Source organism: Buteo buteo, chromosome 10, assembly GCF_964188355.1.
Source record: "Buteo buteo chromosome 10, bButBut1.hap1.1, whole genome shotgun sequence".
In the NCBI taxonomy this organism is placed as follows: domain Eukaryota; kingdom Metazoa; phylum Chordata; class Aves; order Accipitriformes; family Accipitridae; genus Buteo; species Buteo buteo.
This window is the reverse complement of record NC_134180.1, coordinates 1,636,454-1,662,862: the sequence shown is the minus strand read 5'-3', so window position 1 is coordinate 1,662,862 and position 26,409 is coordinate 1,636,454. Positions and strand designations below refer to the sequence as shown.

The 26,409-nt window shown below is 66.2% G+C and overlaps 3 protein-coding genes across 3 annotated transcripts; 1 reads left to right on the top strand and 2 right to left on the bottom strand.

Moving 5' to 3' along the window:
• Positions 1-4,838: 4,838 nt before the first annotated feature.
• NCAN (neurocan) lies at positions 4,839-13,275 on the top strand. The gene is made up of 14 exons (XM_075037458.1): positions 4,839-4,911; positions 6,011-6,412; positions 7,000-7,174; positions 7,262-7,389; positions 7,707-8,000; positions 8,332-9,252; positions 9,339-10,523; positions 11,086-11,202; positions 11,432-11,545; positions 11,761-11,919; positions 12,024-12,106; positions 12,200-12,344; positions 12,830-13,012; positions 13,127-13,275. The coding sequence occupies exons 1-14, from the start codon at positions 4,839-4,841 to the stop codon at positions 13,273-13,275; spliced, it is 4,128 nt and encodes a 1,375-aa protein (XP_074893559.1).
• Positions 13,276-15,807: 2,532 nt separating this feature from the next.
• HAPLN4 (hyaluronan and proteoglycan link protein 4) lies at positions 15,808-20,014 on the bottom strand. The gene is made up of 5 exons (XM_075037457.1): positions 19,987-20,014; positions 18,662-18,779; positions 17,941-18,303; positions 16,885-17,187; positions 15,808-16,145 (listed from the first exon to the last, which is right to left on the bottom strand). The coding sequence occupies exons 2-5, from the start codon at positions 18,777-18,779 to the stop codon at positions 15,808-15,810; spliced, it is 1,122 nt and encodes a 373-aa protein (XP_074893558.1). The 5' UTR covers positions 19,987-20,014.
• Positions 20,015-21,051: 1,037 nt separating this feature from the next.
• TM6SF2 (transmembrane 6 superfamily member 2) lies at positions 21,052-26,382 on the bottom strand. Its single transcript, XM_075037456.1, has 10 exons — positions 26,291-26,382; positions 23,367-23,473; positions 23,158-23,255; positions 22,831-22,934; positions 22,625-22,707; positions 22,290-22,414; positions 22,059-22,160; positions 21,841-21,933; positions 21,634-21,753; positions 21,052-21,258 (listed from the first exon to the last, which is right to left on the bottom strand). Exons 1-10 carry the CDS (start codon positions 26,380-26,382, stop codon positions 21,052-21,054), a joined length of 1,131 nt encoding a protein of 376 aa, XP_074893557.1.
• Between the last annotated feature and the right edge of the window lie 27 nt (positions 26,383-26,409).

Genomic DNA, 26,409 nt, shown 5'->3' with positions numbered 1-26,409 from the left:
GGGGCTTGCCACGACGCTGCGCCGGCTTTGGGGCTCCCGCGGCGCTTTTGGCTTCCCGGGGAGAGACAGAAAGCGGGGCAAAAAAAAAAAAAAAAAAAAAAAAAAAATTAAAAAAAATAAAAAGAAGAGCAAATTCTAAAATAAAGGCTGCAGACTGTCTGCCTAATAAAAATCGCACCCAGCAAAGGGCCCATATTGGACGGGATCACAGTTTTCTGAGGTGCTAATTTATTCTCGCAGGCTGGGGGGGAGCGGGAAGCATCACGTTGCCTGTGAGATGTGACGGCAGCGAGGTTTGCAGAATTCCTTTGTTGTGGGCAGAGAGGAGGGGACGCGGAGCCGGCCCCGTCGCCGGGCTCCCGCCGCGGCCGTGCAGCCCCGGGGGGGCCCTCGGTGGAGACCCCCTTCCCGTTGGGGTGGCGGAGGCATCGTGGCACTGGGAGGGAGGTGGGTGCTGTGGGGGGCTGTGGGCTCCGGCGAGGTTGGGTGCGGGGGGGGGGGGGGCGGAGGCGCAGGATCAGCCCCGTGGGGTGCCAGCGGAGGGGGGGACACGCCGGGTGGGTGGGCACCGAAATGCCGTGTGTGTGCCGGTGGCACTGGGGACCGGAGTGACCTGTGGGGACAGCAGAGGTCATGGGGTCTGAGCACTGGCTGGGGGGCAGCTGGGGGCACCCCCAGGGCTGGGGCGTCCCCAGGGTGGGGGGCACCCATGTCCCGCTACATCTAGGCTGCCTGGGTGGGTGGGCAGTGCCCCCCCTCCGCTCCCACCCATCCCGAGCCCGTGTCCCCCCGCACTGTCCCAAATGTCCCCTCTGCTCCGTGGGGACCCCGGGGTCCGCAGCCGCCCCCGTCTCACCCCATGGCTGGGGGCAGGTTGGGGCGAGAGGAGACCCCAAAACTGGCCGGGTCGTCCCGGCACCCAATGGCCTGTGAGGAATTAAGCTATGTTTCAGCTGAAGCTAATCACCAGCCCCGGCTTTGCATATTCATGAGGCAGATGAATTATTCATGAGGTGACAGCTAGTGACAGATGTGAAAATGTTCGCTCGGGTTGGGGGGGGGGGGGGCGGCTTTGCACCGGCGTTATTTTAAATTTCTCTCGTCTGCCGTTTCCCCGGCTGGGGCTGGGCTGCTCGGGGGACAGGGACACACTCCTCGTCCCCGAGGGGGCTCCGCCGCATGGCACCGGGGACATCGCTGTGCCCTGAGCCCGTGGCATCGCCCTGACTGCGCAGAGAGACCCCCAACCCCGCAAAATTCAGCCCCTCGGGCTCACGGTGGCAATGGCCAGCGCTGGCTCCCCGTGCCACCCTCCTCACCTTGCGGTCACCGCTGGGGACGGCGCGGTGATGCCCGGCGTGGCTTAGCCCGTGGCCCCTTCCATGGGGACCCTGGCCGGATCCTGCCCTGGCGGGATGGGGCTGATGCTGCTTCCCTTGCCTTGGCACGGAGGCTGGTGGTGCTGAGCCATGCTGGCAGCGGCGTTCCCGTGCCTGCGGTGAGGAGCCGGAATCCGGCCAGGGTTGATGCCGGTGGTGCCGCGGGGTCGGGACTCGGCCGTGCCAGCCCTGGGCTGCCTCGCCGGCGCTGCCGCAGCTGGATTGTGGGTTAGTGGATCAAGAGGAGGTGGGAGGGAGACGGGCTCAATAATTAACGAGATGCCGAGACTGGGAGGACGCTGCCTGGCTGCGGCTTCGGCAGCCCCCAGCGCGGCGTGGGGGTCCTCGTGCCGGGGACGCCGCGTGTGGTGGCTCCGGCACCGGCGGGGCCGGAGGCTGCCGTGCTGTTTGTCCTGACCTTGGGATAAACTTTTTGCTGGCTCAGCGCAGGGCCGGGCTCGGCGGAGGCGGCAGCCGGGGGTCCGGTGAGGAGCCGGGGGGAGCGGAGCATGGCGGGGACCTTCCTTTGTCTCCATGGCTCGAAGCGGAGCCGCGGTGCCACCGGGAACGTGGTCCCCGCGTGCTTCGAGGGCAGGGGTGCCAGCCGGGTGGTCCCAAGGGAGCAGCAGGCTGGGGGCTGCGTGTCCTGTCCCCGGGGTGGGGGGACCCCAGGACCCCCCCGCCTGTGGTCCGCGTTCCCCGAGGAGGCGGCGGGTGCTGCCGGCTGGGCCGGCCCTTTCCACCGTGGCACCTTCCCTGCTGCGAAAGCAAAACCTGCAGAAATGCTGATGTCAGGGAAGGCGACGGACGCAGCTGAAGCCGCGCAGCCCTGCGGCCCCCGGCGTCTCACCGCCGGCAGCACCCGCTCCTCCCTGGTGCTGCCAGCCTGGGGTGCCCCGGCAGGGTCAGGGACCACGGTCCCGTCCATCCATCCGTCCATCCATCCATCCATCCATCCATCGCCGGCACGGTGTACGCCCGGCTTCGCAGCCAACTGGGGTAGTGGTTGCAAATCCAAAAAGCGACTTTCCTGTTTAACATTTAAATAAACCCCAGGCTGTTTACCCAGCGGCGCTGCCCGGCGTTTGCTCAGCGAGGACCCATCTCCAGAACAGCGGGTCTGGGTAAACAGCCGAGAGCTTAGAGGAGTATTTATACGCTGCCACGTTAGCGGGTCTCTTGGGTCCCTTTGGCTCCTGCTCCGTCCCACCACCCTGACGTGGCCCGGGGCAGGGCATGGGGCCGGCACCCTGTGGTTTGGGGCTGGTGGCCCAAGGTTGTGGCTGGGAATGGGGGTTGCCCTGCTGGGAGCCGGGGTGGCCATGGGCTAGGGAGGAGGAGGATGGAGAAGGGGAAGGTCTTGGGGATGTTGTGGAGAGGTGTTGGGGAGTGAGACCCGATAGCTGTTGTCCCAAGTGGGAAATTGTCTTGTTTGCCCTTCGATGGGAAAAGTCGCCTGGAAGCTGCAGGGCAGGGGAGTGTCAAGGGATGCAAAAAAAGAAAATGGGTGAAGAGACCAAAAAGGGACCATGAGCGATTCAAAGCCCTGGGACGTGTGCGAGCACAGCCCATGGCACCCTTCTCCCCCAGTGCTGAGTGTCTTGGATGTCCCCATGCCGCACCCACTGCCCCCAACCCGCACCCAGCTCCCCCCCCTCGCCCAGCAGGTCCTGGGGTGGTGGCTCGGCGAAGGACACGGGCCGGGAGGGTGGGCAGGAGCTGCCCCATCCCACGCCCTGGCACTGATGGTTTGTGCTGGGAGAGCTCCTGACACCCCAGAAAGTCAAAATTAGCATTTCAATGGGGAGGAGCTGGAACCTACCAAGCCCCAACCATGCCAAGCAATTTATTTTTCCCTCCCGTACTGGGAAGACAGGGAAAAGTTTGGTGCTGCCGAGGCCGCGAGCCTGGGGGATTTCCTTCCTGGAGCATCTCCGAGTGGGAAAGGAGTCACTGTTGTGCTGTTGGTGCCGTGGAGCAGCCCCGGGGCTGCTCTGGGTTTTTTTTGCTCCCAGGAGATGTGGCTGGGTGAAGGCACAGTGAGCCACAGCCCCTTCCCCGCTCCACACCCCAGGAATTTCCCTCCGCAGCCGGAGCCAGGGTCAGGTCACCTCCTCATCTTTTATCAGCAGCTGGGTTTGGAGGCAAAAAGCCCCGCAGAGCTGCTGCAGGAGGGAAGGGGCTGCAAATGCTTTCTTCTTTAGAAGAAGTAAGATAAAACCCAGTTTTGCACCCCCCAAAAGGCCCTTTTCCAGCACTGAACATGGGGGGTCTCCTTTTTTCTCGCCATTTTGCTCTTTCTTTCTATTTTTGTCCCATAAAAGCAGAAGGGACAGAATGAGAAATCAAGGGCTGGAAAATGGAGCATCGGGGATGGGGGAACCTGTGGGCTGAACCAAAGCCTCAGCTCCAGGCAGCTGGAAGAGGGACTGGGGGGTCCTGGGGTCCCCCCAAAAGCTGAGAGCTCCCCAACTCACTGTCCTGGCCAGGGGACAGGACAGGGGTCGGTGTCGGAGCCGGGGGACCTGCATGCTGCAGCAGGGACCAGCAAACCCCATGCTGGATCTGCCGGCACGTGGGGGACCCTGGGTCTGGTTCAATCTCATGGCCACGTGGTGCTGGGCTCCAGCGTGGCCCCGTTTGGGATTTGGGGGTGCTGGTTGCATCTCTGCTGCCTCTGCTTGGCCGGTTCAGCGGCACGGGGTGCCGGAGCCCGGTTAAAATCCCAAACAAAGCCTGAGCGGGACTGTGGTTGTGGTGGGAGCCGGGTGATGGTTGTGGTGGGAGCCGGGTGATGGTTGTGCCCGTGCCGGGCGGGCGATCTGTCCGACTTCCCTCCGAGCCCAGAGACCAAATGATTTAGAAAATACTAATCGGCGCTGCAGTCAAACAGATGGATGGGAGATTTTCGGTGAGCAGCGGTGCCGGCTTTGTGCTCCACACGCCGCACGCCGGCTCCGGCAGCCGGAGGCATCCGCTGCATGTTAATGCTGAGAGCAGAGCGAGGGCTGGCTCCAGCGCCGCCGGTTCTGCTGCTGCTGGGCTGGGGGTGTGCGGGACCCCCAGGTTTGCCCGGTACCCCCACCACGGAGATACGTGTCCCGCCTCCAGCGGTGCACCGGGTGGCTGCGGGGGTGTCACGGTGGGTGGCACTGGTGGCAGGGGACACAGAGGGAGACCCCGGCGGGGCAGCTGGCGGCTCGGTGGGTCGACGGATGGCACCCCATCCTCCATCTCGACCCCGCACCGGCTTCACGCCGGGAGTGAAATCAAACTCTCTCCAGGCTAATGGCATCTTGCTAAGTGGGGCTAATCCTGCTCCCTCCCCGTGCCTCTCGGGAGGCTGGTGTCAGCGCGGCCCCGCGGTGATTTATGGCCCGACGGCGTTGCTGAACAAGCAGGGAGCGGGCGAGCAGCGGCCGCCCACCCTCTGGCTCCGGCTCTCGTTGCAGGTCAAGGATGGTCCATGTGATGGGGGATGCCGGCTGCTGGTTCCTGCTCGGGCTCTCCCTCCTCCCCATCGCCGTCCTGGGTAAGTGCCGTCAGGGCTAATTAGCCAATAAGGGTAAACAGCAGCAAATAATGCACTATCAGCCAGAATAAATAGCGAAGGTGAATAATAACCAGGGGAGGGCTTGGGCTGTGGCCCCCCACACCTCCCCGCCCTGAGCTGCGGGGGATTAGCGAGGGAGAAGCCCCTCAGGCGACCGTGGACTCCCCCCCCCCCGCACTGGGATCCCCACAGGCGAGACCTTAAATCCTTAATCCCGCTGGCAGCACCCCCGGCCCCCTCCCCGCCGTGGAGCTGAGCCCCCCGGGGATTTGCTGTGTCTCTGACCGTGTCCCCCCTCCACCCCGGTCCCTCATGGCGGGGGCATCGCAGCATCCTGCTGCATGGGGGGGGGGATTTGGGATTCCCCCACCCCGGTACCCTCCCCGTACATCTCCCGGCGAGCGAAGGGCTTGGGGTGCGATGGAGGGTGGGGAGCTGGGGGGGGGACAAGGTGCCAGGCGGGGATTAGTGGCCGGCTGAGCTCCGCGGGAGCATCCCCCCGACCCCGCTGCGGGCAGGGAAAGCCGGGCCACGGGGGTTTCCGAGACTTGTGGGATTTGCAGCGGCAGAGCTGGGAGCCTGTATAGGCTGGGGCAGGATTAGTGCGGGAGGAGGAGGAGGAGGTCATGATCGCTGCCATGCTTTATCCCAGTGTGGGGATGGGCTTTCCCGCCGGTGCCACAGGGGTTGGATGGCGCCGAGTCGTTGGCGAGGGGTCCCTCTCTGTGGGCAGGGACGGGGAGGACTGATATCCCCACGGGAGCAGTGGGGGACCCACGGGTGCAGAGCAGCGGCTACAGCCTGGCAGCATCCTTGGGGGGGGGGACGGCAGGGACTCGGCCGAGTCGGGGGTTCAGCCCCGGAGGGGCAGATTTAACTGGCAAAGCCAGTCTCCAGCCACTAGACGGGGAGGCTGCACATAATCCTGCTTCATGCTCTTCCTCGGGGGGGGCTCAGGAGCGCCCGGTACAGACCCCCCAACACCCCGCAACGCCCCCAGCTCTTCCCCCTACGAACAAAAGCCCTGCGGGAGCTCTCACCGCCCATTCCCGTGGTGTCTGGGTGCCTCTCCCCGCAGGCTCCCAGGACGATGGGAAGGTGATCCACATCAACAGGGTGCAGCACCAGGCTGTGCGCGTGGGGCTGGGGGAGCCCGTGGCCCTGCCCTGCCTCTTCTTGCTCCAACCCTCCGCCTCGCTGGGGCCCAACGAGCCCCCCGACCCTCCCCGCGTCAAATGGAGCAAGGTGCGCTCGGCCACCGGCCAGAGGGAGGACGTCCCCATCCTGGTGGCCAAGGACAACGCGGTGAAGGTGGTGAAAACCTACGAGGGCCGAGCGTCCCTGCCCGGCTACCCCCGCGACCGCTACAACGCCACGCTGCTGCTGCGCGCCGCCCGTGCCAGCGACGCGGGGCTGTACCGCTGCGAGGTGGTGGCTGGCATCGATGATGAGCAGGACCTGCTGCCCCTGGAGGTGACGGGTGAGCCGGGCACCGCGCCATGGAGCGGCGTTGCCGGGAGAGCCGCGGGGGCCTCGCGGGGACCGCGGCGGGTTGGCGTGGGTGCCCGTGTGGGTTACGCGCCCCGTGCGAGCTGTGAACCCTGTGCAAGCCGTGTGCCCCATGCACCCCGTGGGGGCCTTGCACCCCGTGCGCTCTATACGAGCTGTGCAAGCCATGCACCCCGTGCAAGCTGTGCACCACGTGTACCCCGTGCAAGCCACGTGCCCTGTGCAAGCCCTGAACCCCGTGCAAGCCATGCACTCCATGCACCCTGTACAAGCCGTGTGAGCCGTGCACCCCACGTGCCCTACACAAGCTGTGCAAGCCGTGCACCCTGTGCAAGCTGTGCACCCCCGTGCACCCCGTGCAAGCCACGCACCCTGCGCAAGCCGTGCACCCCACGTACTTCACGCACCCTGCGCAAGCCGTGCACCCCATGTACCCTGTGCACCCCATACAAATTCTGTGAGCCGGGCACCCCGGGCACCCCATGCAAGCCCTGCACCCCATACAAGCTGTGTGAGCCGTGCACCCCGTGCCAGCTCTGCCACCCGCTGCCCTTCCAGGCGTCGTCTTCCACTACCGCCCCGCGGGCGAGCGCTACGCCCTGACCTTCGCCGCTGCCCGCCGCGCCTGCCTGGACAACTCGGCCGTCATCGCCTCGCCCCAGCACCTCCAAGCCGCTTTCGAGGATGGCTACGACAACTGCGACGCGGGCTGGCTGGCCGATCAGACCGTGCGGTAAGTGCGCGGCACGGGCTGCTGGCCGGGCATCCCCCACTGCGGGTGGTCGTGGAGCTGAGCGTCTGCCGTGCCCCTCTCCGGCAGGTACCCCATCACGCTCTCCCGACCCGGCTGCTACGGAGACCGCAACAGCCTCCCCGGCGTCCGCAGCTACGGCCGGAGGGAGCCCGGCGAAGAATACGACGTCTACTGCTACGCCCGGGAGCTGCGAGGCAAGCGGTGCCGCGGCGGCCGGGTGCGCGCCGGGCTGGGCAGGCGGGTGCCCGGGAACATCCTTGCGGAGCAATGGCTGTGGTTGGGAGCGTGGGCATCTCCCTGCATCTCTCGCCTGCCGCGGTTTGGCTGTGGGGATGGGTGACGGTGCCAGTGCCGGTGCTCGGTGCCACCCTCTGCGCTCGTGCCAAGCGGCACGGTGTGGCTGTCGTGCTGGAGTGATGGAGATTTCCAAAAACCACCGCTCGGCTCCAAGCCATCAGGATCGTCGCGGCTTTCCGTCCCCACATCCCCAATGGGCTCTGCTCTCTTACAGGGACGGTGTTTTATGCCACGGTGCCGGGGCGGTTCACCTGGCAGGGGGCCCGGAGGCACTGCCGGAGCCAGGGGGCTTCGCTAGCCACCACGGGGCAGCTCTACCTGGCGTGGCGTGAGGGTCTGGACCAGTGCGACCCAGGCTGGCTGGCCGACGGCAGCGTCCGCTACCCCATCAGGCTCCCGCGCAGGAAATGCGGCGGCGAGGCCTCGGGCGTCAGGACCCTCTACCAGTTCCCCAACCGCACCGGCTTCCCCCCCGCCGCCTCCAAATTCGACACCTACTGCTATAAAGGTAAGGGGGACCGGCCGCGATGCCGGCACCGCGTTCCCCCGGCCAGGCCCCCCACCAGCCCTGCCCCTTCTTCCCTTGGGAATCGGTGGGCATAGCCGGGAAAATTGCTGCGGATGAATATTTAATTGGGGAATTAATGAGATAAATGAGGAGAGCTGCGCTGGGAGGGAGCCCAGCTCCATGCATCACCCTGGCATGGTGCGAGGCTGGGGGATGCGGTGCCTGGTACCGAGCCCCGAGGGGGGACGTGGGTCCCCGCTCGTGCCCCGATGCCCGTCGTGCCCCTCGGTCCCGCCGCCGCGCACGGCTGATGCTCGCGGTCTCACCGCAGCACGCGCGGCCGCGGGGCAGAGGAAGCCAGAGGAGCCGGTGCCGTCTGCGCCCGACTCGCTGGGCGACGACAACGTCCTGGTGGAGCGCAGCGAGGACCTGGGCACGTCGGGGGACTCCCGGGACGTCCCCCGTGACCGCTATGGCCTCCTGCCGCAGCCGGGGCCCGCGGGGCTGGGCGAGGACGAGCAGTTGCGGCCGGCGAGCGGCAGCCCGGCGGTACGGCGCGGTGACCTCCCCGGGGCCGTGCCGTCACGGGCACCGGTGGCTCGTGGTCCGGGGCTGGGCGATGGTACGTCCCCGCTTCCCACCACGGCCTCCTCGCCGGCGTGGCCCCATGAAGACGAAGCTCTCAACGTGGTGGACCAGGCGCCGGCGAGCTCCCGGCAGGATCCGGCCAGCACCAGCTCGGCACCGCTGGCGCAAGAAGACCCCGACCCTGAGGAGCCCCCGGCCGCCCTCCTGCCGCAGTCCCAAAGCCCAGCCCGGGAGCAAGTCACCGGTTCACCGCCAAAACCGCCCGGGCTGGGGACGGTCCCTGGCATGGCAGCAGAGACCCCCAGCACCCCACCGGCCAGCTCCCGCGCCCCGAGGCGGAGCGGCTATGCCGGGCTGAACGGGCGCTACTTCCAGCTGCAGCGGCAGAGCCGGGACCCCGCAGCTGGAGACCCCACGGTGGCTGGGGACCCCACGGTGGCTGGAGACCCCACGGTGGCTGGGGACCCCACGGTGGCTGGGGACCCCACGGTGGCTGTGGACCCGGTGGGGACGGTCACCCAGTCCCCCGTCCTGGCCCTGGAGGTGAAGGGGGCTGCAGCCAACGCGGTGGAGACGTGGAGCATCCCCCGTGCCGGCACCGAGAGCCTCTGGCGGGAGGGCACCTACTCATCCTCCAACGCGGTGGAAGAAGAGATCAGCCCCGGTAAGTGATGCCCGAAAGCAGCTTGGGGGGGTTCTGGCGGGGGCTGTGCCGGCTCAGGAACCCCACGGCTGTGCCGTCTCTTGCAGAGCTGATGGCACCGGCCACCGCCCCGGTGTCCCCCTCGCCGCAGGCGCCCGCCCGGAGGGATTCACCACGGTGGAGCCCCCGCGTGGCCCCCCGCAATCCTGGGGAGCCCACACGGACACCCCCTCCGCCGTCCCCATCCCTGCCTGCCTCCGCGGTTCCCCACGACGCTCTCAGCCCCTGGGACGTCACCGCGGTCGGGGCTCAGCCCCACGTCCCCAGCGCCCGTGGGGATTCCCCCCGGCCACCTGCAGATGCCACCGAGGACTTCTCCGGGGACGCCCTCTCCCAGGAGGACGGCGGCTCCGTCCCACCACGGCCCCCGCTGCCGCCGGCCCCGCTGGTGGCCGAGGGCCCCGAGACGGCCCCGCAGCTCCACGGTGACGCCAGCGGGGCTCCGGGCGATGGCTCGCTGGAGAGGCAGAGGAAAGCGGTGACCTTCTTCCACCCGTCTGGCCCCTCCGTGGAGCACCCCACCGAGGCGGCTGCTCCATGGCCCCACGGGGGGCTGAGTCCCACGGCTCCCCGTGGTCCAGCCGAGCCACCAGCTGAGCCCAGCCGTGAGCCGCCGGCCGGGTCCGGAGATGCCGGGAAGGGCTCAGCTGAGTCGAGCGGCGAAGCGGCCGCGTCCCCCCCAACGTGGGACGTCCCCTCGCCTTTGCCTCCCGCTGCGGCCGGCGAGGTGACCCCCAGGGCTGGCACCGAGCAGCCGGCGGAGGCGCTGGAGCCGGCGGCCGAAGAAGGGTCCGCAGGCTTCGCCCCACGGCCCACCAGCCACGCTGCACCGGAGCTGGGGGGAGCGGAGCATCTCCTCCTGCCCCCCTCCACCCCTCGGCAGCCCCCCACCAGCCTCGGCCCCCCGGGTGGTCCCAGCCACGAGGATGCACCGACAGCCCCCGCGGAGGAGGATGCCTCTGGGGAGGCGAAGAGGGAAGAGCCCCCCGGACCCCCTGGTTCGGCCACCCACAACCCTTGGCCGTCACCCACTGCCCCCCACCCATGGGTGCCGGAGGGGTCTGAGTCCCCGAGCACAGAGCCACTCTTTGAGCCTTCCACGGCGGCGGCAGAGCTGGGGGGACCAGGGGGGTCCCCGCTGCTGGATGCCGACAGCGGGAGTGGCGAAGAGCCGGGGCTGGAGGAACGGGAGCTGCTGGCCTGGGCGGGCGCCGGCAACGCCAGCCGGCACGGTGAGCGCGGTGCTGCGGGGTCGGGGTGCTGCGGGCATCTGATGGGGACGGGGGAAACGGGCTGGGTGGCAGGAGGACCTCAAGGTTGACCCCCCCCCCCAGGCTGGTACAGTGTGTTGCTGACCCGCTGGGTCAGTTTTAAGGCGGAGGTTTGGGGGGGGGTCTCTGCTTTTACCCAAACCAATTTACTCACCGGGGAGTTTCTGGCAGCCGTGATGGGCTGGGGGCAGATCCTGGGTTTTTCAAAGTGAGCCCAGCTATTAATGTGAGCTGGGAAAGCGTCCTCTTAAATATTTAATATTTGCAGTTGCTAATAATAATAGCTGGAGAGGCGGCTGCTGGTGAGGGACGTGCGGCACACGCCACCCGGCCACGGCTCAAACAAAGGCAACAAATATATTTAAAGAGTAGAGCCAGGGCCAGGTGGAAAAGGCACCGCGGTTAACGTGCGGCAGCCGGCAGCACCGGGGCAGGACCGGACCTTGGGTCCCGGTGGGGAAGGGGGTGGGTGCCGCGGTGTCCCTCCCCACCCCGGCTCAGGGCACCCACTCCCACCCCGCAGCTCCGGCCGACCCCTGCCAGAACAACCCCTGCCTGCACGGCGGGACCTGCCGCGCCAACGGCACCGTCTGCGGCTGCAGCTGCGCCCCGGGCTTCACCGGGGAGAACTGCGAGATCGGTGAGTGGCCGGAGCATCTCGCCGTACCGGGGCAGGATCCGGTCCCGCATCCCGGCACGGCACGGAGCAGCGACCACGCTTGGAAGCGGGGAGGGGAATGGGGCTGCGGCTCTTAAATCCTGCTCGATTCCCCCGTGCTCGGTCACCGGCGGTGGCAGAGGGGACGGTGGGCTGGGCGGGCGGTGGCGGGGGGTCTCCGTATACCCGCAGCTCCCGGCGTTTTCTGCAGACATCGATGACTGCCTGTCCAGCCCCTGCCAGAACGGTGGCACCTGCATCGACGAAGTCAACTCCTTCGTCTGCCTCTGCCTGCCCAGCTACGGCGGCAGCCGCTGCGAGAAAGGTGGGGACCCGGTGTGTCCCCCGGGTGTGTTGCCATGGGGTGGGCGAGACCCCCACGGGGACACTGCCCAGCCCCTGTCCCTTTGGGAGCAGGCATGGGGAGTTGGGAAGGGGATGGAAAAGTCCTGCCCCTTCCGTGATGGGGAGCTCGTTCCCCGCATCCCTTCCCGGGGTGCTGGGGGACCGGTTCCCCTCACCGTGCCCATCTCCCCGCAGACACGGAGGGCTGCGACCACAACTGGCACAAGTTCCAGGGTCACTGCTACCGGTACTTTGCCCGTCGGCGCTCCTGGGAGGACGCGGAGCGGGATTGCCGTCGCCGTGCCGGCCACCTCACCAGCATCCACTCGCAGGAGGAGCACGGCTTCATCAACGGTGCGGGGGGGGGGAGAACACCCCATCCCGCAGCTCTCCAAGCATCAGCACCCCCGGGCGTCCTTCGCCTTCACCGCGCGAGCCGTGGGTGCCTCTCTCCGTAGGCTTTGGGCACGAGAACACCTGGATCGGGCTCAATGACAGGATCGTGGAGCAGGATTTCCAGTGGACCGACAACACCGGCTTGGTGAGACCCTTGGAGGTGCAAGGCGGGGGGGGGGCTCAGGGTGCAGGGCATGGGGGGGCACAGGGGCTCTCACCCTCTCTCGTGTCCCACCAGCAATATGAGAACTGGCGGGAGAACCAACCCGACAACTTCTTTGCGGGCGGCGAGGACTGCGTGGTGCTGGTGTCCCACGAGATCGGCAAGTGGAACGACGTGCCCTGCAACTACAACCTGCCCTACATCTGCAAGAAAGGCACAGGTACCGCCTGCCCCGGCATCCCCATCCCGCAGCCCCCAGGCACCTCCTCATCCTCAGGAAACCTATCCCAGCTCCTCATCCAGGAAAACTCAAGCAGTTCCCCTTAATCTCCATTTTTTCCTTTTTTTTTCCCCACAGTCAATTCTTCCCTCTCCACTTTAATTTGTTTAATTTGCCACCATTAAAACTATTAAGTTCTCATTCCTTATCTTGAAAGTTATATTAACCTCCAGCTGCTCGTTGCGAGCCGGAGGAGCGCGCCGCCCTCTCCCACCGGCCGCGTGTTAACGACGCGCTCGCCCCGATAAGGCCATTAATTAACGAAGTAAATCCTGGGGAACGCCTCACTGCCAACCTGATGGAGCCTCTCCTAAAGCCATCCGCCACCGCTCCGGCTCGTGGAGAGAACCGGTGGCATCGGCAGAACGTCCCCTCGTCCCCTCCCAGTGCCGGAGGGGTGACGGGGGTCTGTTCCCCCCCCGCAGTGCTGTGCGGGCCCCCGCCGGAGGTGGCGAACGCCTTCACCGTGGGGAAGAAGAAGGAGAAGTACAGCATCCACTCCAGCGTGCGCTACCAGTGCGAGGAGGGCTTCACCCAGCGCCACGTGCCCACCATCAAGTGCCACAGCACCGGCAAGTGGGACCGGCCCAAAATCCTCTGCACAAAACGTTAGTGGGGATGGGGGGTCCCGGGGAAGGGGCGGAGGGGGGTGTCAAGGCACCGGCTCCCTCCTGGGGCCGTGGTTCCTGACCCCCCCGGGTCCCCTCCCTTGCCCCCATTAGCCAGGCGGTCGCACCGAGCGCGGCGTCACCACCACCACCGGCACAGCCACCCCCACCACCAGCACCACCACCACAAACCCCGCAAGGAGCGGCGAAAACACCGCAAGCACCTCCGGCTGGACTGGATGGAGGAGGGCCACTACTTCTAGAGCCGGGGGACGAGGAAGCACAAGGGTCCCCGACGGGATGTGGTGACGTTTCCCGCCCCCCTCCCACTCCCCCCCCCCTCTTTTATAACCCCCCTTGGCTTTAGCTCCTAGGATGCCCGGCCCCGTAGGGAATAGGATCCGGAGGGGGCGGCTGCGTGTGCGTCCCCAGCCCTCCTTGCATGCCCCACGCTCAGCCCCCCCAACCCGGGGTCGAGCCCCCAGCCCCACACGGGACCCCCCCCCCCAATCCCTGGGCGGGGGGCTGTTCCCCGGCTGGGCTCTGGCCCCCTCCCCAAAGAGGGGGGTTAATCTGCCAGCCCCCCCCCCCCCCCATCTCCCACCTTGGCCATCGTGTCTCGCTGGCCCAGGGTGGCTCTGGTTTTTTAGCAGCCCCCCCACACCTCCATCTTCCCACCCTGGCACCCCGGTCTTGCCCGTGGGGCATCCCTACGGCCGGCACGGGGACCCTGCCCGACGCGGGGAGGGGGACGATGCTACCGGGGCCGGTGTCCTGCTCTGCCGCCTGGTTTGGGGTTGGTTTATTTTTTTTTCCCCTTTCCGTTCGTCGTCGGGTCCCCGTTGGAGTTGGCGTGTGTGTGTGTGTGTGTACGGCGCTTTCCGATCTCTGCTGTTTGCGACGTGACTGCCGTGTCCCGAGCCCCCCTCCCTGTCCCCTCCCTGTGCCATTTCTGACTCTGCCTTTCTGTACTGCTGGACATTTTAATAAATTTTTTTAACAGTTGAGCGGCCCTGACCCTGTGCTTTCCTGGGGGCAGGCGGGGGAGCGGGGACCCCAGGGACAGTCCCCCCGCAGCCCTTGCCTTGGCCGGGAACTGCCTCGCCGGCGCTTTCCATCTGCCTCCTTTCGCTGCCACTAAATTAATTTTAAGCAAACCTAATCCTTCTCCCAGGGCTCGTTGTGCCAACCCCACCGCCTGCTCGTGGCGCGAGCCGAGCGCTCATGAATCACGCCGGCGGTGCCTGCCGCGTGCGTCGCCCGTGGGGAGCAGCGTGGCCGCCGCTTTCCCTGCCGGCCTAGATAAGACGCAGAGATGCTGATGAATTTATCCGGGTGCTGCCTGCGTTAACCGTGGGTACAGGGTCTGCGGCCCCCACCCCGGCTGCCCATCTCTCGGTGTGTGATGGCCACCACCTGGGGCTCCGGTGGCCCCCGGCACGCACGGTCTCCCCACTCTCCCCTCCCAGGGGGGGTCCTAGTGGCTGGGGGTGTCACATCCCAGCAGCTATTTATTTTCATCAGTGCTGGCAGTCGGTAAAGTTGATGGATGGTCTGTGCTCAGCTGCACCGGGCATGGAGGAAGCCCCGAGCCCCCTCTAGTATGGGGGACCCCAGGGTCCCCACCGGTGCCTTGTTGTCCCCACGGTTGCTGCCAGCGCTGCGATGCCCCAAGGTGACTTTGCTGATGCCGCTCCCTTGGATCTGGTCCCGATAAATCCGAGAGGGATGCTGTCAGGATGCTCCAGCCGGGATGCTCCAAACTTGCCCAGGTCTGGCTGCGAGGGAGGGTGCAGTGGGGCCAGGGGGTCTGACTGGGGAGCAAATATAAGGGCTGTGGGGGTGAGCAGCCCCATGGCGCAGCGCAGCCCGGGGTCCCTTTTGCACCCAAGATGCCCCTCGAGGGCGGCACCAAAGAAGGACACGCAAGAGCCCGGCTCAGCTCTGAAAAGCGGCCAAAGCTTTTATTTCATCTACGTCCAGCTCGCGAGCGCCAGGCCTGCAAAAAGCCTCGGGACGGTGCTCGGCCGGGTGGGCGCAGGGGACGGCGCCCACCCAGCACCTCCCTGCTCCCGCCATCGGCCGCTTCTGCGCGAAGCCAAGCGCGAAGGAGCTGCCCCAGCCCCGGGCTCGCCGGGTACCAGCACCGGCCCTGTGGGGTGGCCGGTGGCGAGTGGGTTCATATGGGTGCTGGAGGGGCTGCAAGTGCCCCCCCTCCGGCTGCCCATGTTGCATGAAGCCAAGCCCAGTGCCCCCAGTCCTTGCCCAGGAGCAAGGTGGGATTTGGGGGGCAGGGGAAGGGAGCCCGTCGCAGGTCAGCCCCCACTGCAGAGACGTGCTGGTCCCACGATGCTGGTTGCCTGCGGCATCTCCCTGCGGATTCAGCGCTGCGTGGCCCCAGGGACGGCGTGGAGCCGGGGATCCTGGGCGTGAGGACGAGGACAGCGGGGGCTCAAGCCTGCTTTGCTCTGGATGGGCCTTTAGCACATGCAATATGCTGACTGACAAGCAAGAACTGCAACGAGCTGGGGAGCCAGCCCTGGCTCCAAGCGCAGGCTCCTGGCTGGGCTACTGAAGTCATTCCCCTCCCGCTGCCTCAGTTTCCCCAAGCGTCACCGGGCTTTGTCGGCAGCCCGCGGCACAGCAGCCCGCACCGGCATCGCACGGGCACCTCTCCCAGTCCAACGCGGGGGCTGCCCGCAGCTCCCCAGAAGGCAGCGACGCCGGGGAACCCAGCACATGGCAGGGGGGGCTTCCCCGGCCAAGTCTGGGGGTGCTCCCGGTGAAAGTGAGCCTCACACACGATTGGGGTGCCCCCCACCCAGCGCCTTCTCCGGGGCAGCCTCACCAGCTTTTTTAAAACAATAAACCCCAAAAAGCTTGTACTTCTTGTCCGGGAAACCCAGGTTGCGCACTCCGGGCTCCCGGCCCCCGCAGCGTGCCCGGGGATTGACGATGGGGTAGCGGATGCTGCCGTCCTCCAGCCAGCCGGCTTCGCAGCGGTCCAGCAGCTGGATCTTCCAAGCGGCGTAGAGCTGGCCCACTTTGGCCACGGCCGCCCCGTTGTTCTTGCAGGCCTGCACCGCCTCGGCGTAGCTCAGCTTGCGGTACGTCTTCAAGAAGTAGACTTTGCCTGGTTGGTGGGAGAGGGGGGGCAAAGTAGGGGCTGTTGGGGACGGGGACCCAGCTGCACCATCCTGCACCCGGCACGGCACCGGCACCCGGCGGGGTGGGATGCGGGCAGGGATGGAGCTGAGCGGTGCAAGCCTTGTGGACGTCCCCCCACCCCCCCAACACATTTTGGGGGGGGGCTGGAGGAGACGCCTGGCCGGGTGGGCTCTGGGGAGCCACCACCGCGGTGCGGGCAGATTTATGGGGGCTGCACGGCGGCGGTTGGTGATGGTTCCTCATGGCGATTACACCCGCTATTTATCCTGCCTGCCACCATTAAATAAACATCGGCAGCGCCCCCCCGCACGGCCCTGCCAGCCAGGAGGAATTTACACAGCCCGGGAGCCCTCCCGGCTCCCATCTGTCTTGCGTGGCCCCGGCCTCATCCATCACCCAGCCCGGTTGCTGCTGCAATTACCTCCGTCCCCTGCTCCTGCCCGGGGAAGATGGGTTTTGCTAAAACCAGGTGTCCCAGCCCCAAAGGCGATGGGACCAGATCCTGGTCCTTGCTGGGGGTCCCCAGCACCAAACCCCGTCTCGATGTGCTGGGGAGACCAGGGTGGGCACATGCAGCCGCATCCTTCTCTCAGTCAGGGCTGAGCACCTTCCCGGGCCGTCATGGGAACCCCCCCCCACCCCGCCCAGCCAAAACGGGGAGCTGGGTGCTCTGTGCCTCAGTTTCCCCTCCCTGCCGCCGTTACCGTTGAGATTGGAGGTGAAGCAGAAGGCGTCGTAGTGCTCGCTCTCCTTGTGCCGATAGCCGTAGTTGCGTACCCCCACCGGCGTGTCCTTGCGGCCGCACTCCTCCCGCGGCCGAGAGATGGGATACTGCACCGAGCCGTCCTCCAGCCAGCCGGCGTTGCACCAGTCCATACCCTCCAGCCAGGCCTGGTGCAGCTGGTCGTGCGAGGCCAGGATGCCATCCTGCTCCAGGCACGCCTGCTGCGCCTCGTGGAAGTTCAGGGTGTAGCGACCCAGGCGCGGGTGGTAGGGGAAGATCACACCTGGGGGGACGGAGAGGAAGGCTGGGGTATGGGGGGGGGTCTCCCCCACCTTATTTCGCAGCTGCACCCAACGAACGGGATCACCGGCGCAAGGCACCGGGAGCCGGCGGAGAACAGGGGCTGCGACAGGCAAAGTCCAGCGAAGACAAGCTGCCATCGTCTCTGCTCGGGGAGTTTGGGTGCTCCAGGCTTTGCTCGGTAACCCCAAAGACCCCCCCACCCTGTGACCGCAGAGACCCCCACGGCACCCCTGGGCTCCAGGAGCTGCTGCTCTGGGACCTGGGGACATCGGTGGTGCCCGCGCAGGGTCCAGCCAAGCCCTGGCATCCTCAGAGCGAGCCCGTACCAGGCGGAGCAGTGCTGCTGTGCCTCCTGAGCCCCCAAAAAAGTGTTTTCCCCCTTTCCTGGCATCCTCAGCCACAGCAGCCCGTCCCGGCGGGCTCGGAGGCGCGTACAGTACCAGCACTGCTGCCACGGCCCGATCCCCCCCAGTGCTTTACGAGGCCGTGCCACTATCTATCTCCAGCGTTTATTAGCTGCCAGCCTGTAAACCTGGAGCAACAATAAAAGCCAATAACAGAGGCAATAAACCACGGCACACGCCAGGAAAAACAACCGGCCGTAAAGCAGGACCCAGCCCAGCCTGGGGATGCGGCACCGGGAACCGTGTCCTGGCCATCCCACACGGGACACGGCGACACCCGGCGTCCTCCCCGTCCCTGTGCATCCTCCCCGGCATAGCCGTGCCGCTACCTTCGAGGTCCAGCTTGACCATGCCGGTGTCATCCTCGAGCTCGTTGGTGACCTCGCACTCGTAGCGGCCGTAGTCTTGCAGGGTGACGTTACGGATGATGAGCGAGGCATCGCCGAAGCCGTCCTCCTGCAGAGCCGTGCGGCCGCGGTAGCTACCGAACGCCCGCCGCGCCTTCCCCAACGCCACGAAGACGTCCACGAAGGCCATCGGCTCCGTCACCTTGGTCCACTTGAGGCGGATCTCGGCGGGGTCGTGGGCGGACATGTCGTAGTGGTACCGGCAGGGCAGGATGATGGTGCCGCCCCGGTGCGTCACCACCTTCCCCGGGGCCGTTTGCACGACCACGGCCCCGCTGTCACCCTCTGCAAGGGACACCGAGCTCAGGGGAGTCTCTGTCCCCAAGCCTCCCTTGCCTCCATCCCAGGCAGTGCCGGCACGTGGGAAGGACCCACAGCGGGGACAGGGCAGGCTGGGGCCATGGGGCAGGTGGGGTGACAGCCTTTGGGGGGAATTTCCCTCTTTTGGGGGCTTTGCAAACCCCGAGGCGGGTTGGGCAGCTCCTGGCCAGGGCAGGGGACACGCAATGGATGCCCCAGAGACCCTAATCATGCTTTAATGGATAGTAAACCCAACAGCCTGAGGGCTGCAGGACAGCTCCCCCTGTCCCATTCCAGGGGGGTCCAGCCCAGCTCCCCGCTGCGGACCCCCGTCCCCACTCACCCATGACATGGACCACCTTCTTCCGTCCCCGGGTGCTGAGCAGCGCGTCGGAGGCGAGGACGCCGGCGAGGAGCAGCAGAGCTGCCGGGCCGGCGGCCCAGGGGCCTCGGGGACGCATCTGGGGGGAGAACAGAGCCCCTTAGCACCCACCGGCCCCCCAGGGAGGAGAGCGGCAGACGGGAGGTCTCTGAGCAAACCCACACTCTGTCTGATCCCCGGCTTCGGCAGCCCCCCCCGGCATCGCTGCCGATCCCCAAACCCGCACCCCACGAGGGTCGTGCCAGCCGGGGAAGGAGACGCTGTCACCCACCAACACCCCTTGTGGGGAAGCCCCCCACCCCATCTCCCACCTCAAGCAGAGTCAGGGGTGACCACCAGTGCTGGGTCACCCATTTTCTTCCCCCCCCTCACTGAGCATCCCCAGCCCGTGGGGACCCCTGTGCCCCCCGGCCTGTGCCGGCTCTGAACTCCGGTTCACCCGCTCAGTTACAGCCGGGATGAATATTTCATGGCAGACGCGCCGGGCCGGATCTCGTGAGTTATTTATGTCAGCACTGCCACATCTGGAAACTGAACTGATGGCGTGGAAGTGGGCTGTGGCTGCCGGAGCCCCCCTGGAGCCCCCCAGCTCCCTGCCCTGCTCCACATCCCCCCCTTCCCTGGGGAAAAAAAGTGTGTCGGAGCCCCCCCTGCCCCCCGGGGGGCTGCAATCCCCCCCTGAACCCTGTGTTCTCGGAGATGCCCCAGATCCCAGCCCAGGCAGCCTGGGTGTTTGTGTGTGTGTGTCCCCCGTGGGAATCAGCCCCCCCGTGGGGCTGGGGAAGGGGAACCAGGGCTTGGCCGTGGGGCAGGGGGAGCAAGGCAGCCCCCTCGGGGGTCCCAGCTCGGGGGGGGGCAAAGGGAGCGGGACAGCATCCCCGGGGGTCCCGGTGCCCGGTCCTGGGGTAGGGGAAGCGGGGCAGCCCCCCCCCGGGGGTCCCGGTCCTGGGGTTGGGGGGAGTGGGGCAGCATCCCCGGGGCTCTCGGTGCCCGGTCGGGGGCAGGGGGAGCGGGGCAGCCTCGGCTCTCCCCCACCGGCAGCCCCGGGGCCGGTGCGGTGTTGCAGTGCGGGACACTGCGGCGGCAGCCCCGGGGCTGCGGGACCGCCGGTACCCGGGAACGGGCAGCGCAGCCCGGGGCGGGGGCGGAACCGGCCCGGCCGCCGCCGGGAGCATCTCCCGCCCGGGGTCCCGGTACCCGGGTTGGGGGGGGGGTGTCCCGTTCCAGCTCCCCGCGACCGGAGCCGCAGCCGCAGCCCCCCCCGCCCCCCCTTTCCCCGTACTCACCGTGTCTCCGCGGGCGCCGGTACCGGCCCGCGGGAGGGGCCCGGCCGCAGGAGCGCTCCGGTGCCGCCGGTGCCGCCGGTGCGGGTCCGCGCAGGGGGCGGCACCGGGAGCTCGGCCCGGCCCTGCCCCGGCTCCCGGAGCTGCGCAGGGCCGTCGGCTCGCCAAGGTCACCGGCCCGACCGGCCCCGGTCCCGGCTCCCCCCCCCTCCCCGGTACTGCCGGTACCCCCGGCCCGGGCTGCGGGCGGGGAAGCGGCGGGATTAAAAAGAGTTTTACCGGGTAAATCCCCCCCCCCCCGGCCCCTGCAAGGGCAGCCCCGAGCTGCTGCCTGCACCCCCACCCGTGTGCACCCCCCCCCCCCACGCTCGCACACCCCTGCCCACCCGTGGGCACCCCTGGCACACTCAGGGGCACCCCTTTCCCCGGCTGCCCCCCCCCTCCCAGCCCGACCCTGAGCCAGCAAGGGCAGGCAAGGGCAGCGCAGGCAGCAGGAGACCCCCCCCCCTGCACCCCTGCACCCCAAAGGGCAGGAGGGGGCAAAGTCAGGCAGCTTCTCCCAGCACCGGCACCGGGCAGAGGGTGGGAAGCGGCAGGGCCCCGGCGGATGATGTGGGGGGGCCGGTGCGGTGCTTCGGCCACGGCCACGGCGGGGGGGGTGACGGACACAGGTTCGGAAGCCGTACCTTCGCTCCTTTATTTTGTAAACAGTGTTTTCCTGGCACGGTCCCTGCTCCTGCATCCTTCTGCTGTGACTGGGAGCACCGGGGCAGGATGGGGCCCCCACGGCCCCCAGGGACCCACCGGGAGGGAAGCCCAGCTCCCGCGGGCCCCCCCCACCAGCGAGACCCCCCTGGCGCCTGGGCAAGGGCAGGGCTGCAGCAATGCCCCCGCGGAGCACCCTGGGGTGCTCCCAGCGCACCCCACAGCGTTAGGGGACACGGAGGAGGGGGACACCGGAGCATCCCCGGGGACATCTCTGCCAGGCAGGTCCCACCGCAGAGCGGCTGCTGTTGCAGCAGGGAGAGGGGGGACGGGCAGCAGTCCCCCCGGGGCAGGCAGGACACGTCACTGGTGCTTCTTGCCCACGTGCAGGCTGGCAGGAGTGGCGGGCAAGAAGAAGGCAGGGCAGCGCAGGCAGCGGTAGGCCAGGAGCTGGGGCCCCAGCGCGTAGAGGACGTTGGTGATGAAGAAGCTCCACCAGACATCTTCAGGGGTCTGGTAGGGGAAGGGCGTACGGGGGTGCAGCGAGGAGCCCAGGTGGGAGAACTGAGCCTGGGGACACAGAGTGGGAGGTGGTCGGCAGTGACGGGGGGGCCCGGTGCAGCCCACCCGGCACCAAAGGGTGTTTTGCAGGAGCGCGCCCACAGCGCGCATCCTATCTATAGACCTTCGGGCTCGCTCCAGCCTATTTCTGTCAAACTAATCCCCGGCTCCATTAAGATCCACCGAGGCCAAAGTAATTATCGGGCGGCGGCGGTGGGAACTGCTCCACATGCAGCCGCGGGTGCGGATCTGTCCCCCCAGGCTCAGCCCTGGACCCCCGCTTGCTCTCTCCTGGCTGGGACCAAAACCCAGCCGGGGGGTCCCGCTGTTTCCCCCCCCCCTCCACCCCTGGAGCCTGGGGAAGGAGGACGGGGCAGCCCTCACCTGCGCGACGGCACCGGCAAACACCAGGCTCCAGTCGGGCAGCCAGGAGCAGCCGGGCAGCACCAGCCCGTAGATGCAGAGGCAGAAGAAGGGGAGGACGTAGAACATGTAGATCAGCATCTGGAGGGGAGGACACGGAGAGGGTCACCCTGTCCCCGGTGGCACGGGGAGTGGGGGGGGGTCCAGCTCTGCCTCAACCCCACTCACCTGCACTTTGGGGTAGGCGACGGGGTCGCGCAGGTACGGCTCGCGCTGGTAGATATATTCGAAGCACGAATCGGCGGGACAGTCCAAAACCACCTGGGGATGCAGAGAGTGGAGGGGAGGTAGGTGTGGGGCAGATGCACCCTCCTTGGGACCCCCGCGGCCCCTCTGGGACCCCCACAGCCCTCTCCGGTACCCCGGTGCAGGGACCCAGCACTCACCATCCCCCTGAAGAATGTGAACGCGGCGGTGAGGAGCAGGACCAGGACCAGCCCCATGTCCTGGGGCCGCTGGTACAGGCGCTTGCGTTGCTCCTCTGCAACCTGGGAGAAGGAAAATGCCGTATTTTCAGCTCCGCACCCTGTGGTCCGGCCCCGGGAGGGGGATAAGGCTGACGGCTCCCGGTGCAGCTCCCCGCAGAGCCCCTGCCCCAGCTCCAGCTCCCAGCTCACCTTCTCAGGGCTGAGGCACGGCAGGGCCTTGGGCTGCTGGAAGAGCCTCGTCCCAGCCCAGATGGGGATGAGGATGTAGGGCAGGTTGAGGAGGAAGGCAGGGCTGAGGTCGGAGCTGTATTTCCCTGGGGAAGGAGAGTACAGGATAGGCACGGCAGAGTGCTCAGTGCCCAGTATCGATACCTGCTGCTCGCCCCCAGGTCAGCACCTTCCTCCTCTGCCCGTGGGACAAGTGCCTTGGAGCAAACCCGCCGGACAGTCGGGGGGATGGAGGCAGCCTGGAGGGATCAGCAAGGGCTGGATGTGGAGTCGAGCCCCCCTCCACATCCCCGTACCTATCAGGTTCCCAAGCAGGAAGACGACGATGCTCATCATCAGAGAGCCCAGCCAGAAGAGACCCAGGTTCCTGTAGCTCTTTCTGCAGAGACATCGGGATCAGACAGCTCTGCCAGGCTCAGAGCTCCCCTCCTCACAAAATTCGGGACCCTCCCACCCCCACGAGCCCCTCCAAGCTCTCCTCTCCGCCGCCATCCCCGCTCACCTCTGGCCGATGGCCGCGATCATGGCGAGGTAGAGCCCGTAATGGATGATGCCATCCCAGTAACAGATCATGATGCCGTGCGCCGTGCGCAGGTAGGGCTCACCCTGCCCGTTTGGAAGAGAGCGGATCATACGGGGTTGGGGCAGGCACTTTTCCACACCCCCTCCCCAGGGGATCCCGCGGGAGCCAGGGCTGCTCCGTGCGTGGTCCCTCTGCGGCAGGAGCAGCTTCAGGAGCGGGAGCAGCATCCGTGCTTGACCCGAGTACACGGGGCTGCTCGTTGCACGGCCGGGGTGTGCGAGAGCCCGAGGTGGGGTGAGGTGGTACCTCTCTGATGTAGACCTCCATGAAGCCAGAAATGTAGCCATCCTCCTCCAGCGAGATGATCAAGTCGACGACGGAGGTGAAGGAGAACACCACAAACACTGCGGGAGAGCGAGCCAGCTCTGAGCAGGTTCCACGGCTCTCCCCAAATCCCAGATCTCCGCTCCCTGCCCCGGCACGGGATCAGTCCCCACACCCCGGGGGAGACTCACCGCAGAAAAGGGGGTCCTGGAAGTGGCTCCCTCCGCTTACGAAGAAGATGATGGAGAAGAGGCTGGCGAGCACCAGCACCCCTGTCAGCATCAGCACCAGTGGGCTGCTGCAGAACAGCAAGATGGGTTCAAGCACCCGGGCAGAGCCAGGGGGGTGAAGCTCCGTTTCCCCCGGTCCAGCCGAAACACCCTTTGCCCCCACCGATTTTGAGAGGTCTCCGCTGAAGCAGGGAGAACGGCAGGATCGGCCCCTGCTCCCCAGCACAGACGGGGTCCCACTGTGGCATGGGGTGCTGCCCATCCTCTGCAGGGGGCAACCAGCTCCTCCAGGGTCTGAAATAACCCTGGGGAGGCGAAGCCCGGAGGAAGGCTGGGTCTGACACCCAGGCATGGATGGGGAAGGGGCTGCCCCGCCAAGGCTCCTGTGTCAGGGCAGGGGAGAAGCCCCAGCGTGGTTCTCCCTCTCCCTCTGCAGGTTGTGGCCATGGGCCACTGTTACAAGAGACCAGGAAACCGATTATAAAGCAAATCGGTAATGAGGAGACAGATACTGAAAACATGTCCTAAGGGAGTGAAGAAGTTGTAGGGAAATCTATCCTGAGCTTGCTGCATCCCCTGCAAGAAGCACTTGCATCAGTTGGAAGAGTTGCAGCTCTGGTCTTGCCAAAACTTCAGCTACGAAACATGGAAAACATTACGGTATTTTTCACTCCAGCCTTTAACCCTGTTACCAAAGAAAAAGAAAAGGTAAGGTCGTGGCTGTCTGTCTGCACAGGCACCGGTGTTAATAGCTTATCCTGCAGAAACACCCAATTACCAGCCCGCGCGCTCCTCGGCGCAGCACGGCGGACGTGCCGACCAGGGACGAAAGGCCAGCCGTCCCCCTGCCCCAGGGTCACCCGGCTGAGAACAGCTCCGGTCTCATTTATAGGAGGCTGCGGCAACACCCGGCTCGTGATTGCCTTGTGCAGGCGGAATTGCTCTTCCAGGGACAGGGACAGTGGCCGGGGAGCGCAGGACCCCGTGCCCAGGGACAGGATGGGTGTCACGGCAGCACCGAGCGAAGCTGAGCTTGTCCTCACCGCCTGCCCTAAGCATCCCAACCAACACAGATGCTCTTAAAAAAACTTCAAAACAATCAAATAATTGAAGTGTCACCACCTAAGTGCATTATTACTAGTGTATAATTAATTACTACACAACCAATTACTCCCACAGAATGATTAATTCAAAATTCAAACACGGACGCTGCGGTGGAGTAGCACAACGCCGGGCGCCACCATAAGACGTGATCGTGCCTGTGACGGGGCTCGAGACACACCAACACGTACCAGCACCTTGGGGTGCCGCGCTCAGGGCACCCAGCTCACCCTGCCAGGCTGAGGGTCTCTGAGGCCACCATCGCTCGTCCTGCAGCGGGGGCTAATTAAGAAACGGGGGGACGTACCCCCTCCACATCCCCCTGCGACGCCTGGGCAGGAGAATAATATTGTTACGGGCTTCAGTTTGGGGGGGCTGGCTGGAGGGGTCTGTGCTCCCCACAGCTACCGATGGTTTTTAGCCGGTGCCACATCACGCAAGAAGGGCTGTGGATTTCATGGTGATGGATCCCGGAGATCTGGGCTGTGACGGTGCGGTGCTACGTGGGATGGAAGGGAAAGAGAAGACTGAAAAGATGGGAATGAAAATCAGGAGATCTTTAAGTAAAGCTTATCAGGTGGCCAGGAAAGCCCCAGCTCAGTGATTAAGAGAAGTTTGGCTAAAAGCGCTTCCTGCTGGTAAAGCAAAAGCAAAAATTAGCTATAAAAAGCAATATATAACGAATGAGAAAAGGAGGGTGAAGGGGTCTGGCAGGAATGAAAGGGTAGAAAGTGCAGTAAAGCGATGAAAGAACACAAGAGGAAAACCCCATAGCTGGCAGGTCCTGGAGCGTGAGACTGGAAAAAAGAGAAAAGTAACCAGCCAGAGCGTGGTTTTACACAGAAGAGCAATAAAGCACGTAAGGAAGCGGCGGGGCTCTGGCCGGCTCCCCAGGGAGCTGACCCCGGCTGGTACCAAATCCCCCGACGCGAGGGTGATGGCCGGCCGGGGACGTGCCGAGCGGCCAGAACGCGGCGGGGTTGGGGCATCGCGGGGGTGTCACTCAGCAGTAAAACCGAAAGCGGGGCTGTTATCAGGCAGCGTGACGGTGGCGATGACGAGGCCGGCACGGAGGGGTGGCATCGGCCACGCTGGGACATGCCAGTGGGCGAGTTGCTGGGGGGGTTGGTCTGGGAGGGGGAGACAGGGCTTGGAGAAGTCCCCAGCACCCAGGGAAGCACGGACGAATATGGGGGGGACACCCAGTGTCAGGGGTCCTGTCCCTCTGGCCCGGGGGGGCTGCGCTGGGGCCAGGTGGCTGGAGAGGATGCTCATAAATCAGGGAGGGTCTGAGCACCCTAATCCCCAGGGGATTTGGGCTGTCGGCGAGCCCCGTTACACCCCGCGTTGTGCAATGAGCCTGAGCAATGCTGCTGGTCTGTTCACTGATAATGGGATTTAAAATGTCTTAAAGGCAACTGTGAAACACGTCGGCAAAGTCCCAGCCTGCAGCGGCTTTTCCGTGGGCTCGGCTAGGGCAGGAGCACCTGGACCGAGCCCCCTGTCCCGGGCTGGACCCCAGCCCCAGGACAGAGCCAGCACCCTGCCTTGGACAACACTCCCCCCTCTCCAGGTCCGGATGGGACCCGGTGGCCTGTCCTGGGTGGGATAGCTCCCAGCATCCTTGGACAGAGCCTTGTCCTGGGCCAGACTGGATGCTCCCCCCACCCCAGTCCCAGACTGGACCCAGCATCCAGGACCAGCAGAGGACAGGACCCAGCACCGTGCCCTGCGCCAGACCGCAGCATCCCGGTCCCCAAGCTTTGTCCCGGGCTCGCACTCACTCTGCCAAGGTGGTCGCGCCGTTGATGCCGAAGGCTACGGGGATGGCGAGCAAGGAGGGGGCGAGTGCGCCCGGCACGGCGGGGAGCTGCATCCCCGGCTTGGCTGCCGGAGCCCACGG